Here is a 15,375-nt window from a genome sequence, read left to right as displayed (position 1 = left end):
AAGCAACTTATATAGAACATACAAGCATTAACAGAATATTAACAGAACAATTATTTCATTGTTTACTTGTCTTAATTAATCACTGATTTTTCTGGCTCAACATTGGTTGTTAAAAGATACTATAATTTGAAATCTGATTATCGTGGGGACCTCTGATACAGAATCTTGGTAGTAAAGGGATATTCCTGGTTGTCAGGGGGATCTCTGATACAGAACTTGGTTGTCAAGGGTATCTCTGATACAGAACCTAGTTATTGGGGGTGGGGGATACTCTGATTTAGACTTTGGGTTGTAAAGGAGCCTTTTTCCAAGCTCACTCAACTTCTACTTCCTTATTCTTGAATGGCACTGACTTTGGTTTTATTTCTGAGTTAATTCTTTCTCTGCCTTCAACCAGAAGTGGAAAAGTACATTTTACTAGGGTTTGGGCTTATCTTAGTCTAGAGTTCCTTATAAATGGACTTATGGGAGAAATCTTGGACCTTACAGTGCCAGTTGTCAACAGTTCACAAGTGCATCCCTGTGTGTTGGGAGAAAGCAGAAAGGTACAGGTAAAAGAGAGAGGTTGATAAGGGACCATGTGCACTCCTTTCATTTCAATTCATTTTTAATAGGACCTGGAGTCCGGATCTGAAAATGGAACAGACAATATTCCAGTAAATCAAACACAAATAAACTTGTCTTCTAATACTGAATCTATGGACCTACCATCTTCTATTCCAGTGTCCAGTTCTGGAACTAAACCTAAGACTGTGGTAAGTTGTTAATACTCACAATGAATTTTACCATTGTATTGATTATTATCATCAAGTAAAAGGTGAGATCTTATTCATTCAATAGAGAATAAATATATCTCAGAATCTTAAATGTTGTTATTTGACTGTACTTAATGAAGTACAACTCAGTATATTCGTTTTTGAGTTTTATAACTAATAAGTTCACTAAAATGGGTCAAGCATTCAAAATTATGAAAATATATGGTATTTACTATTTAATAAATAATATTGAAATTGAAGAGATGGAAAATAGTACAATGGATAAGGCACTTACTGAGCCCAACCCAGGTTCTAACCAGGAAGGAAAGAAGGGAGGGAGGGAAGGAGGGAGGGAAGGAGGGAGGGAGGGAGGGAGGAAGGAAGGAAGGAAGGAAGGAAGGAAGGAAGGAAGGAAGGAAGGAAGGAAGGAAGGAAGGAAGGAAGGAAGGAAGGGAGGGAGGGAGGGAGGGAGGGAGGGAGGGAGGGAGGGAGGGAGGAAGGAAGGGAGGAAGGGAGGGAGGGAAGGGGAAGGGAAGGAAGGGAGGGAAGGGAAGGGAAGTGAGGGAGGGAAGGGAAAGGAGGGAGGGAAGGGAGGGAGGAAGGGGGAGGAGGAAGGGGGAGGAGAAAGGGGGAGGAGGAAGGACAGAGGAAAGGAGGGGAGGAGGGAGGGGGAGGAGAAAGGAGGGAGGAAGGGAGAGACGGGAGGGAGGGACGAGAGGGAGAGACAGGAGGGAGAGACGGGAGGAAGGAAGGAGGGAGAGACAGGAGTAAGGAGGGAGGGAGAGACGGGAGGGAGAAGGGAGGGAGAGACGGGAGGGAGGAGGGAGGGAGAGACGGGAGGGAGGAGGGAGGGAGAGACGGGAGGGAGAGACGGGAGGGAGGAGGGAGGGAGAGACGGGAGGGAGAGACGGGGGAGGAAGAGACGGGAGAAGAGACGGGGGAAGAGACAGAGGGGGAGTGGGAGAGAGGGGAGAGGGGATGAGGGAAAGAGGGGAAGGGGGAAGGGAAGGGGGAAGAGGGAAGAGAAGGGAAGGGAGAAAGGGGAAAGGGGGAAAGGAGAAAGGGAAAGGGGAAAGGAGAAAGGGGAAAAGAGAAAGGTGAAAGGGGGAAAGAGAAAGGGGAAAGGGGAAAAGAGAAAGGGGAAAGGTAAAAGAGAAAGGGGAAAGGAGAAAAAGGGGGAAAGGAGAAAAAAGGGGGAAGGAGAAAAAAAGGGGAAAGGAGAAAAAAGAAAATGGGGAAAGGAGAAAAAAGAAAAAAGAAAAAGGGGAAAGGAGAAAAGAAAAGGGAAAAAAGAAAAAAGGAGAAAGAAAAAAGAAAAGGGGAAAGGAGAAAAAAATAAAAAATAAAAAGGGGAAAGGAGAAAAAAGAAAAAAGGAAAAAGGGGAAAGAAAAAAAGGGAAAAGGAAATAGGGGAAAGGAGCAAAAAGAAAAGGAAAGGGGGAAGGAGAAAAAGGGAAGAGGAATAAGGGGAAAGGAGAAAGGGAGAAGGAAAAAGGGGAAAGGAGAATAAGGGGAAAGGAAAAGGGGGAAAGGAGAAAAAAGGGGAAAGGAGAAAAAGGAGAAAGGAAAAGGGGAAAAGGGGAGAAGAAAAAAGGGGAAAGGAGAAAAAAGGGGAAAGGAAGAAGGGGGGACGGAAAAAGGGGAAAGGAAAAAGAGGGAGGAAAGGAAAAGGGGGAAAGGAAAAAGAGGGAGGAAAGGAAAAAGGGGAAAGGAAAAAGGGGAAGGAAAGGAAGGAAAGAGGGGAAAGGAAAAAGAGGGAGGAAAGGAAAAAGGGGAAAGGAAAAAGAGGAAAGGAAAGGAAAGGAAAGGAAAGAGGGAAAAGGAAAAAGAGGAAAGGAAAAAGGAAAGGAAAGAGGGGAAAGGAAAAAAGGAAAGGAAAGAGGGGAAAGGAAAAAGAGGAAAGGAAAGGAAAGGAAAGGAAAGAGGGAAAAGGAAAAAGGAAAAGAAATAGGAAAAAGGAAAGGAAAAGGGAAAAACGGAAAGGAAAAGGAAAAAGGAAAAAGAAAAAGAAAAAATGAAAAGGGGAAAAGGGGAAAGGAAAAAGGAAAGGAGGGGAAAAGGAGAAAGAGAAAAGGAAAGGAGGGGAAAAGGGAAAAGGAAAGGAGGGGGAAAGGGAAAAGGAAAGGAAAAAGGAAAGGGAAGAGAAAAGGAGGGGAAAGGGAAAAGGAAAGGAGGGGAAAAGGGAAAAGGAATGGGGGAAAAGGAAAAGGAAAGGAGGGGAAAAGGGAAAAGGAAAAAAGGGGAAAAGGGAAAAGGAAAGGGAAAAGGAAAGGAGGGGAAAAGGAAAAAGGAAAGAAGGGGAAATTGGAAAAGGAAAGGAGAGGAAAAGGGAGAAGGAGGAAGGGGAGAGGGAATAGGAGGAAGGGGAAAGGGAAAGGGAAAAGGAAGAAAGGGGAAAGGGAAAAGGGGAAGGGGAAAAGGGGGAAGGGTAAAAGGGAAAAGGGGGAAGGGGAAAGGGGAAAAGGGGGAAAGGGGAAAGGGGAAAAGGGGAAAGGGGAAAAGGGAAAAGGGGAAAAGGGAAAAGGGTAGGAAGGGGGAAAGGGGAAAGGGGAGAAGGAAAAAGGGTAGGAAGGGGAAAAGGGGAGTAGAGGGAGGAAGGAGAGGGAGGGAGGAAGGAGAGGGAGGGAGAAAGGGAGGGAGGTAGGGAAGTTAAAATGGAGGGAGGAAGGGAAGAAGGAGGGAAAGAGGGAAGAAAGGAGGGAGCACTTGAAAATTCATTTTTTAAATGAGATATATGAACAAGAATAAAATGTCAAGTAGAACATCAAATTTTGGGAGGGAATTAAACGAAATGTTTAGTGTTATACTTGGCCAGAACAAATGCTAAAATTAAAATACAAGTTGCTGTAATTATTGTTATGAACTTTCATTGACTTTATAATGATATCAAACGAAGTTAAAAGGATGATCACACTGAATGCTATATCATGGACAATTGTAAATAAACTATATTTTCATTTTGTGTTTTTGTTTTTGAACTATACCTCCAGTGTGTTTAAGGGTTATTCCTGGCTCTATGCTCAGTAAATATTTCTGGTGGGGCCTAGGGAATCATAGAATTCTGGGATAGAACCTGAATTGGCCATGTGTATGGCAAGAGTCTTACCTGCTGTACTATTTTTCCAGTCTCCAAGAAATCTTCCTTTAAGTGAAGTGTTAAACTGAAACATAAAAGAAGTATTCGAACTTAAAAATGAAATATTTATAGCAAAAGTAATTACTACTTAAAATATCTAAAGTTCAAACATTTCTAAAAATATTTGTTTCTAGTTTAATGGGAATCATAGCATTGTCTTATTTTTAAGCCCATCTTAAAACAGAGAAAAATTTTGAATTTCCTATTTGATTTTAAAATAAAAAGACAAGAAGACAATAAGAATACAATAAAATGGGGCTGGAGTGGTGGTGCAAGAGATAAGGCATCTTTACGTTGTACGTGCTAGCCTAGGACGGACAGTGGTTCAATCCCCTGGCGTCTCATATGGTCCCCCAAGCCAGGAGCGATTTCTGAGTGCATAGCCAGGAGTAACCCCCGAGCATCACCAGGTGTGGCCCAAAACCCAAAATAAATAAATAAATAAATAAATAAATAAATAAATAAATAAATAAATAAATAGTAGAATAGAATAGAATACTCTCAAAACAGAATACTTTGGTTTGTTTTTTGGGGTTTTTTGTTTGTTTGTTTGTTTGTTTGTTTGGATTTTGGGCCACACCCGGCGTTGCTCAGGGGTTACTCCTGGCTGTCTGCTCAGAAATAGCTCCTGGCAGGCACGGGGGACCATATGGGACACTGGGATTCGAACAAACCACCTTTGGTCCTGGATTGGCTGCTTGCAAGGCAAACGCCGCTGTGCTATCTCTCCAGGCCAAAACAGAATACTTTGAATTTAAACGTGAAAGACATGTTTGATTGTGAGAAAGCTATCTAAAAATGATTGATTAAACGTATGTGTTGAATATATATGCTAATATATGCTATGCTGTCATGAATAAAAAAGACTCAGAAAGCAATCAAACATATTGTTTTCCTTTAAACAGCTCATAGTTATAGGAAAATAGTCATGAAAGCAGTAAAAAGTAGTCACTTTTATGATATTTAGAGGGGGGCTCAAAGAAACCAACAAGCAATGTTACTTGACTTTCTCTGAAAAAAAGTGAGCAAAAATAATTTGTTCCTGTTACAGGCAGACAACAATGAACTGAACCTCTCCATTTCAAAGTAAAACTAGAATAAAAAACCTAGTAGTTTGATGTTATGTTGTTATTATGAAAAAACATTTTTAAAATCTGTTAAGAGTTTTAACTTGAAGATATGAGAACTGTGGGAACACTGGGTTTTGATTAATGTGGTGCTTACATATATAAAATGGAAAGAAAGGTGAATTCCCCTTTTTCTCTGATATTTATTCATTGATCATTTTTATAATAGAAACATTAATATTAGTACCCACCATTTTATACCCTTGAAAAAAACACATATGCTAGTGTGTGGCACTTTATAATAAGTAATTTCCAGATAATATGTTGTTCTTAGTTATTTCTATGTTTATAAATGTGAAAAATATTTTTTCACTAAAGTGCGTATATGGTATTTTTGGTAATCATCTTCTGTAATGTTTTAGAATGAAAACATACACTCACTTTTTCCTGATATTTTCTCCCTAGGATCAGGTCTTCTAAAACTTCTTCTGGTAACCCTTTTCTAGCAAGAAATGCTACACACATACAGGCTACTCTAAATGGCATGAATTTGTGATGATGTTGATTTTGAACGAATTTTGGTCATTGTGCATTCAGAAACCTTTCACTGTTGCTAACTTTTTGTGATCCCCAAATTTGATGACACAAACTGTGTAATCCAAAGCTTAAGAATTTAGACCTTATACATATTTTATAATAGTCTTTCTCTTGTTTAAACATAAGAAATGAATAAGTCTTCAACTTTATAGCAAATTTTAAAAATACTAAAACCAGTTATTGACCAGGAACATATATTTTACGCAACTGAGATCAAATGCCTATTGAAAAATCATTAACTCTGGATATTATTTAATGTTTTCAGGTATTCAAGAGTGTCTTGCTTCCTAGACCAATATTTCTCAATGTTTTTTTATTGTGGTCTCAATCCATTTCTTTCAAGTACTCCGACTCAGTCCTACTATTTGCCCCCCTAGTCTCAGGCAGTATCCCTCAACTGAGGTCTATGACTGCCTTGGAATATCACAGGGCCTAAGGAGAATTGGAAGGCTCTTGATTCAGAAACACTGGCCTAGACACATATGTCACAAATCATTAGTAAACAATAAAAATTAGAACACAATTAATTTGGCCTCCAGGAAGGTGTGGTTTACTGCTTTAAGACAACCAAAACTTGTTTAAAATATTTTCACCAAAAGTAGAGTTAGGCAATTAGATAAACAACTCTGTCTAGCTCCAGAATTATGATCTGACTAAATCTCTGTTGGGTTCTAAGAAGTATCTAGAAGAAGACATAATGGTCAAATGCATCTAACTTTTAATAAATATCTTAAAGAAAATAGTCAATAATGAAAGAAACTTAAAAAAATAGCACTTTGGAGAGGGCATTGCTTTCATCTGTGAATTGTCTTTATTTGGTGCTATTAGTGGTTATAATTTTTTAATAGATCTTTCTTGATTGTAACTGAAAAATCATGGGTTCTGGGTGAATTTTACTTTTACCTGACTGTAGGCATGGTAATATCAGAATGTACACTTTTTCACATCTCATGATAAATTAAGCAAATAACATCCCGCCCATCTAAATTCTGACTGTCACCCACACATCCAATCTGGAATTCAGTTTGAAGAAATATGCATGAATTATAAATACTGGCAATTTCTCTACTTGTGAAAACGGGGTCTTATAGCCATTCTTTTTACCCTGTATTAAAATGCCTTAACATTATTTAGAAGTACTAAATTTTCTTAACACTGACTTCCAACATATACCCATCACAAACAAATCTTCTATTCCATACTGTCACATTATTACAGAGTGCTTACTTTCATTTCAGAATTATTTAATGTTACATTTGATTTGCTGCTGTGGAGTCTATTTATAGTGATGACTAACTACCACAAATATTTGGCTTTCCTTTTGTGTGTCAGGTCTTTGGGTTTCTAAGTGTCTATTTTCCAATAAGATTTATTATCTTTTATTTATTATTAGAACTGAAGAAATGACTAATCCTTTTTCATAAATGCTATGTATGTTTTATGATGGAAATAGAACATAAAAGTACATTTTTCCAGGGCACCACAAAGGTGGCTCTGGTGGCCTGAGCACTGCCAGGTCCAAGCCAGTAATTTAGGACCAATGAATGACTGGTCATGAGTACCAGCCCTCATACCATACTGTAAGCATTGGGGAACAAAGGGAATTCCCATGGCCTAAGAGATTCAGGGTTTCTCCATCCTTGAAGCATACCATCATGGGATCAACCCCTGGCTCCATATATACTCATTACCCCATCCCAAAGGCTTTCTTGTGATGCCAGGAAAGTTTCCTCTAGATTGTGTGTGAGAAAATCAAGCCACTGTAGCTAGCAATCTTGGTATTTGCGCAAGTTATAGGTCACGGTCTAGGATAGAGTCTTTAGGTTCTAGAGGTTCCTATTTATCCTTGTTGTGGTGTTCAGTCTTCTGTAACACTTGCTCCCTCTTTTCATTCAGTCCCTAAGCTGAAGCCTAGGAAATTAATGATCCAAAGGTTCTGCTCAGTCTCTGTTGTCCAAGTTGGACCTCTGCAATAAGACAGCTTTTTGTTGTTATTGTTGTTGTTGTTTTTTATGTGTCCTGGACTACAGCTTAGGGTAGGGTTTTCCTTATTAGTCTCAAGGTAGGCTCTGTTCAGTCATGGTTGTCCAAGTCAGTTTTCTGTTGTTGGTGCTATATTTTTCACAGTTCAAAGGACGATATCTCTTCTGATTTCCATTTAATGTTAAGTGATGTGATAGGACAGCCTGGTCTTAGGTCAACTTTTTCTTTCCTCGTTGTCATATCAAAACTGGCACAATTTGGTGCCAGAGTAGTGTTATAAATCTCCCAATGGAGCTTAGTTCCTAGTGGTGTTGCCCGGAGCTGTATCATTTATACATGGGGGATCTTGGGTTTCGGATTGGACTTACACTGTCCAATCTCTTGGGGAATGGTTGTATCCACATGACACATGTTCAGGATGGGAGGCACCCTTCTGCTATAAAAAGTGAGTTCTTATCCCTAGAAGATAAGATCTTGTTTCTGTGTCTATGGTTTTCCCTTTTTTTTTACTGTGTCCATACAAAAACGTATGGTGTAATACTGTGTTGCTGGTGCTATTCTGGGTAAGGATGACAGGCTGCACACACAGTCTCTGTCATCTGGTTTTGTTCTGAGCTTTTATCCCAGTCAAGGGTTTTTGTACCAAGCACCACCAAAAATGGTAAGGATAGAGAAAAAATGTATATATTAAAATAGAACAAATAAATAAACTGAGTTAAAAAGAAAGGCATTCGAATAAAACAAGTGGTGGAGGAGGCTACTTGTATATTTAGGAATACACATCTTAAGATGTATTGTTATACAGGTATTGAGCTTCCATAGGCAATATAAGACTCCCAATTAAGTCATTTGATATATTCTTGTGGGGAGTAAAAGCCAAGGTACTTTTCGATTCACAGGCCTTGGAATTGAGTTTGAGAGATGTTTTGCTGCATTACGAGACCATATAGTGTCTTTGAGCTGGGAGTCATACCATACTCTTAAGCCAAGCAGAAAATCCCAAGTTGAAAATAGATTTCTGAGATATGTATTAAAAAAATTTAATAGTTTAAATGTATATTATTCACCTAGAAAAAATTAATTATAATATATAATGTCAAAAACCCCATCTATTATGCCACAAAATGAGAGAATCTAAAAGCAATTGATAAATACTTGGACACCTACAACTGCCCAAGGTTGAACTAAGATAACATGGAATACCTGAAGAGATCTATCACTATTGAGATAATTGAAATGGTAATCAAAAGGATTCCCAAAAACAAAAACCCAGGCCCAGATGAATTTAATAGTGAATTCATTCAATTAATCAGAAACTGAAATTTAACTTCCATATGACTCAGAAATATAACTTCTGTGAGTATATATCCTAAGAACCCAAAAACACAAGAAAAGCCCTCTGCATTCCTATGGTCCATTACAGCACTACTAATAATAGGCAGAATCTGGAAACAATCCAGATGCCTGAGAACAGATGAATGGATATAGAAACTGTCGTACATCTATGCTAATGGAACATCACTTAGAAGTTAGAAAAAAAATGAAATTTGTTTATACATGGATGTATATAGAATCTTATGCTGAGGAAAATTAATCTGAGTGAAAAGGATATATATAGAATGATTGCACTTATTTGTGTGATATAAAAAAGACAGTATGGGGACCATAGAGATAGCATGGAGCTAAGGCATTTGCCTTGCATGCAGAAGGTCAGTGCTTCCAATCTTGGCATCCCATATGGTCCCCTGAGCCTGCCAGGAGCGATTTCTGAGCATAAAGCCAGGAGTAACCCCCGAGCACTGCCAAGTGTGACCCAAAAAACAAAACAAAACAAAACAAAAAACCAACAAAGCAAAACAAAAAAAAAGATAGTATGGACATAATATCCAGATATATATAGATGAGGGCCAAGAGAACCAATTCATGGCAGGAAGCATGCCACATATAGCTAGGCAATGCAGTTTGGGCAAAGAAGAGACCACAAGGATATCTTTGAACAAGATTTTGTTGTTAAAAGAGATAAAGTGATACGCATAATTTCCCTCAGTAAGAATATTGCATACCAGTGTGTAAAAGAAAAAAAAAAAAATAAGAAGAGAAAGTAAGAGAAAAAATGTCTTCCATAGAGGCAGGTAAGGATAAACTGGGGACTTTGGTGGTAGTAAAAGTGCACTTATGAAGGGTTTTGGACATTGTATGACTAAAACTCAATCATAAACAACTTTGTAACTATATATCTCATGGCTATTTAATTAAAGAATTTAGTTATAAAAAACAAATATCCTTCACAGTAGTATTTTAGGCACATAGTGACATTAAATCAAGGGAATTCCCACCTAAAATATAACTGTGAAAGATAGGTAATCCACTTTGGTCAAAATAAAAATTATTAATAAAAATGGTACATGCAGAAAAAAACAAAAATATTTATTTCCCTTTTAAACAAAGGTTTTTTAAAACCTTAAAAATTATTTCATGCTAGATACTTTGCTAAAATGTAATTCTATGACATTTTAATTAAGTGTTTTTATATATGATGCTTTGATTCACTGTAGGGCATTATAGTGACATCACCCTGGCCTTTATAGTTACTTAAATTGAACCAATAGTATTTAATGCATGGCTGTTCCACAAAAGTATTTTAATCTGGTCACTAAGATCTTAGGGATTTTCTTGTGATTGTTCCTCAAGATACTTAATAATAGTGGGTGTTTATTGAATCAACAGTATATCTTATAATATGAAAACATCTATGTAAGAACCAATATATTTCATTTATGTTAAGAAGTAGATGTTGTTGAGGGGCTGGCGAGCTGGCACTAGAGGTAAGGTGTCTGCCTTGCAAGCACTAGCCAAGGAAGGACTGCGGTTCCATCCCCCGGCGTCCCATATGGTCCCCCCAAGACAGGCGCAATTTCTGAGCACTTAGCCAGGAGTAACCCCTGAGCATCAAACGGGTGTGGCCCGGAAGAAAAAGTAGTTTTTATTGTTATTGGGGCCAGTAGATATGGCAGGTGTTGGAGAGCAATCCAGGCTTGTGCCGTATAATTGAACCATAGAATTGTCTGGGATGCAGATAATGCCAGGAAGGTCCTGTGGGCCCCTGAACATTGCTTGGTAGGCACTCACAAAATAAAATGACTGAAGTGACAGGTTGAATAGCATTATACTATGTAGAAAAACTAAATAACTAAAAGCATCATTAAAATCAGTGCAAACATATAATTTTTTATTTAATCTAAATTCCCATCTCTACTATCTACTTTAGTTGTATTGTAAAGAAAACTATAATAATGAATGACAGTGGATCATAATGAAATGGTAGATACACACATACACAATGAAATGCTACACTGTGTTCAGGGTTCAGGGTGAGTAAGTAATGAAAAATTCATGTGGTTTGATAAAACATGGATAGAACTGGAGGTTTCCATGTTAATCAAAATAAGCCCGAAGTAAAAACAAAATATTATATCAGTTTGTTGTAATATTTAAAATAACTGGATAAAAGAATGCAATGGGTTAAAGCAGGGGTCTCAAACTTATGGCCCACAGGCAGTTTGCGGCCCTTCATACATTTTGTGGCCCAGGCCGTCCTTCAAATATCGCAGTATTCACAATTATTTGCTTACTGAATAATCGCAATAAAATCGCATTAGTAAGAAAAAAATCGCATTAAACATTCACATACCCCGAGCAGGGTATGCGAATGTTTAATGCGATTTTTTGCCATTTTTTTTCTTACTAATGCGATTTTTTATTGCAAATATTCGGTAAGCGAATAATCTCGAATACTTTGTGACTAGCGCAGATGTCATTTCCGCTGCTCCTGCCTGCTGTCCCTTGCATTATCAGAGGCCTAAGGGAGAGAAGTTTATTACAGAATTAGATTTTGTCATATCATCATCATGACTTCATCAAAGCCTGCAGTGAAGAGAAAGATTGATGACGAGCACAGACAATTTCAGGAAAAGTGGGAGACACAGTATTTCTTTGTTGAGCACAGGGGAATCCCCACATGTCTTATTTGCTCAGAAAGTTGCAGTGCACAAGGAATACAACTTGAAACGCCATTATTCAACTAAACAGCTGAGGAATGTGCAAAATATCAAGGAAATGAGAGAGCCAAGCGGGTTGCCAGTCTTAAAGCATGTCTAATGAGGCAACAAGATTTCTTCAAGAAAGCAACCAAAGAGAGTGTTGCATCAGTCGAAGCTAGTTACATGGTTAGTGAGATGATTGCTAAGGCAGGGAAACCATTCACAGAAGGAGAGTTTGTTGAAAAATGCATGTTACAGGATGAAAGTATTATCTGTCCAGAAAAGAAAGGTCAGTTTAGCAAAATCAGCCTTTCTGCCAACACTGTGGAGAGCTCATTTCTGACATGTCAAGTGACATTTATCATCAACTGTGTGAGAAAGCCAAATGTTTTGTTGCATACTCAGTTGCTCTTGACGAGGGCACAGATAGAACAGACACTGCACAGCTCACAATTTATTTCCCTGGTGTTGATTGCAATTTTGAATTGACAGAGGAGCTGCTCACAATAATTCCAATGCATGGCCAGACCACCGCTTATGAGATATTTCGGCATCTGTGTGATGCCATGGAAGAGGTTTGTTGGAATAATAACCAATGGAGTGCCATCGATGACAGGGAGGAAAAATGGACTGGTGGCACTTGTTCAAAAAAAAAACTTGAAGAGGAGAGTGTAGAGAAGGCCATTGCTCTTCACTGCATTATCCATCAGCAGGTCCTTTGCAGTAAATGCCTGCCATGTGACAATGTGATGTCTGTTGTTGTGAAATGCATCAACCAAATCAGATCCAGGGGCGCCTGTGCTTTTTTTTAGAGGAAATGGAGTCAGAATATGGAGATGTGCTCTATTTCACCGAGGTACGTTGGCTCAGCAGGGGAAATGTCCTAAAAAGATTTTTTGAGTTGAGAGAAGTGAAAGCCTTCATGAAAAAGGATTGGAATGCTGTTTCTGAGTTGAGTGATCACAAATGGCTTATGGACTTAGCTTTTCTTGTTGACATCACACATAAGCTGAATGTACTAAACAAGATGTTACAAGGCCCAGGGCAGCTTATCAGTGTTGCCTATGACAACGTGAGAGCATTCTCCACAAAACTTGTGTTATGGAAATCCCAACTCTCTCAGACAAACCTTTGCCATTTCCCAGCATGCAAGGAACTTGTGGATGCAGGCATACCATTCAGTGGTGAGAAATATGTTGATGCTATTTTTAAGCTAGAGAAGGAATTTGATCACAGATTTGCAGACTTCCAAAAACACAGAGCCACTTCCAAATTTTTGTGGACCTCTTTTCCTTTGATGGGCAAGATGCCCCTCCTGTGCTTCAAATGGAGCTCATTGACCTACAATGCAATGCTGATATCAAAGCCAAGTTTAGGGAAATTAGTGGAAAAGCAGACATGCATGGGCAATTTTTGAGAGAATTTCCCCCCAGCTTCCCTGAGTTTTCCCAAATGTTCAAGTGTACAATGTGCTTTTTATATTTGTGTGAAAAATTATTCTCCTCATTGAACTTCAATAAGTCAAAGTACAGGTCTAGACTTAATGATGATCATCTTCAAGCCATACTGAGGGTCTCAACTGCTTCCTCTCTAAAGCCAAATGTGGTTCAGATTTGTGAGAAGAAACGCTGTCAAATCTCTGGCAGCAAGGAATAGGCAAAAGATGCCACATTCAGAAGAACTGTTCATGATCTTCACTCAATGTTCTATTCATATTCATAAGACATAATTAAAACTGTTAATAATGACATTTGAGGACTTTTTTTGTGAAATCCCTTATGCGGCCCTGCCTCACCCTGACTTTGCCTCCTGTGGCCCCCAGGTAAATTGAGTTTGAGACCCCTGGTTTAAATAGAGGCTTACTTTTTCATTCTTGACCCAAAAACTATTGGGTCAATGAATAGACTAGGAGATGAATAGACTAGGAGAAGTCAGGGGAGGGAAATAAGACATATGAGAAATAATAAGGGGCATATCCAGGAGATTCAGATACATCAGTGGTGATAGAAAATAATAGAGTTAAATATCCAAACCACAGAGTCAACAATACTGAAATCATATGACCCAAACTTTAACAAGTGTTCTATATAGGGTATTTGTCAAAATGACAGGTAACAAGGGGCAGGAAAAGGTATTGGTGGAAACTGTGAAAATTGATGAAGGGAAATTGAGATTAGGGATGGGATTTTAGACATTGTATGTCTAAAACTGAACTACGGATAACTTTGAAATCATACTACTTTAATTTGAGATAAGGGGGTTGAACTCTATGCTTTCAGCAGTCAATCTCTCTTCCTAGATTTTCTTAGTGAGAGATGTAATCTTGAGAGAGATAATTTTTTGCATCCTAAGTATTTTCCTAAGGGAAGAAGCAGTTGTATTATTTGGCAGCCATAAATCCCAGCAGCAAGGGAATAGATGGATTGGTCCTACAAAAAGATTTAGGGAGTATCTCTGCATTCTCTACCACACCTACTATGGTCCTCATATTTATGAAGAGAACTTGCTGACAAATGTGTCAAATACTCATAAATACGGTTATGTAAATGTGTAATAAGTACTAAGTAAAAATTACTGCCACTGTGATCTATAAAAATATATTTGTGTTGAAAAAGACAGGAACCTTTAGATAAGGATTGCAAGGGAAATGACAATGAAATCTTGTCTATAATAATCACAAAATAAGGAAAAGATTAGAAAGTTACTGTGTACAAAGCATAAGAGAAAGAATATCAGCTCATAACATTGCAAGGTATATAGTATGTGAAATCATTTCTTCTTGTAGAAAATGTAGCTTGAATAACCTTTTCGGTAAGTTTGTGGAGAACTTTCAAAACCTTTCCAAGAAGAAAAATCTCTCTTTTGGTTTGTTTTTAAGTCACATCCACTGGTGTTCAAGGATCACTTCTAACTCTGTAATTAAGGATCACACCTGAAGTACTTAGGGGAACATATGTGTTGCTATCCCTAGCAACTGTGTAGGTTGTGTAAGACAATCATCTTAATTATCTCTGCAACCCATGAAAATCTACTTTATGTTTTTAGGTTGTATATATATATATATATATATATATATATATATATATATATATATATATATATATATATATATATATAATAGCTTTATTTAAACACATTGATTACAAATATGATTGTAGTTGGGTTTCAGTCATATAAAGAACACCCACCTTCACCAGTGCTTCATTCCCATAACCAATGTCCTGAATCCACCTCCTTCCCAACCCATCTCACTACCACCTGTACTCTAGACAGGCTTTCTACTTCCCTCATTTATTCACTTTATTATGATAGTTCTCAATGTAGTTATTTCTCTAAGTGTACTCATCACTCTGTGGTGAGCTTCATGTTGTGAGCTGGACATTCCAGACCTTCTCTCTTTTTCTCTGAGAATTATTACAAAAATGTCTTTTATTTTGCTTAAAACCCATAGAAGAGTGAAGCTATTCTGCGTCTATCTCTCTCACTCTGGATTATTTCACTCAGCATAATAGATTCCATGTACATCCATGTATAGGAAAATTTCATGACTTCATCTCTCCTGATGGCTGCATAATATTTTATTGTTTATATGTACCACAGTCTCTTTAGCCATTCATCTGTTGAAGGAAAATTTGCTTTTTTTCCAGAGTCTGACTATTGTAAATAGCGCTGCAATGAATATCAGTGCGAGGAAGGAATTTTTGTATTATATTTATATGTTCCTAGGGTATATCCCTAGGAGTGGTATAACTGTATCATATGGGAGCTCAATTTCCTGGTTTTGGAGGAATCTCCAT

General features: G+C 38.0%; 1 protein-coding gene across 1 annotated transcript in view; it reads left to right on the top strand.

The window, feature by feature from the left end:
• Window positions 1-570: 570 nt before the first annotated feature.
• DLC1 (DLC1 Rho GTPase activating protein) overlaps window positions 571-15,375 on the top strand; it is a 339,270-nt gene continuing 324,465 nt past the window's right edge. The window contains 1 exon segment of the mRNA XM_049772336.1: window positions 571-755. Within this exon segment, the coding sequence (XP_049628293.1) occupies window positions 699-755 (57 nt within the window). The 5' untranslated portion in view covers window positions 571-698.

The sequence above is a fragment of the Suncus etruscus genome, chromosome 4 (genome assembly GCF_024139225.1).
Source record: "Suncus etruscus isolate mSunEtr1 chromosome 4, mSunEtr1.pri.cur, whole genome shotgun sequence".
NCBI classification, from domain to species: Eukaryota; Metazoa; Chordata; class Mammalia; order Eulipotyphla; family Soricidae; genus Suncus; species Suncus etruscus.
The sequence above is the reverse complement of the archived record's forward strand: the minus strand, read 5'-3'. Positions and strand labels throughout refer to the sequence as shown.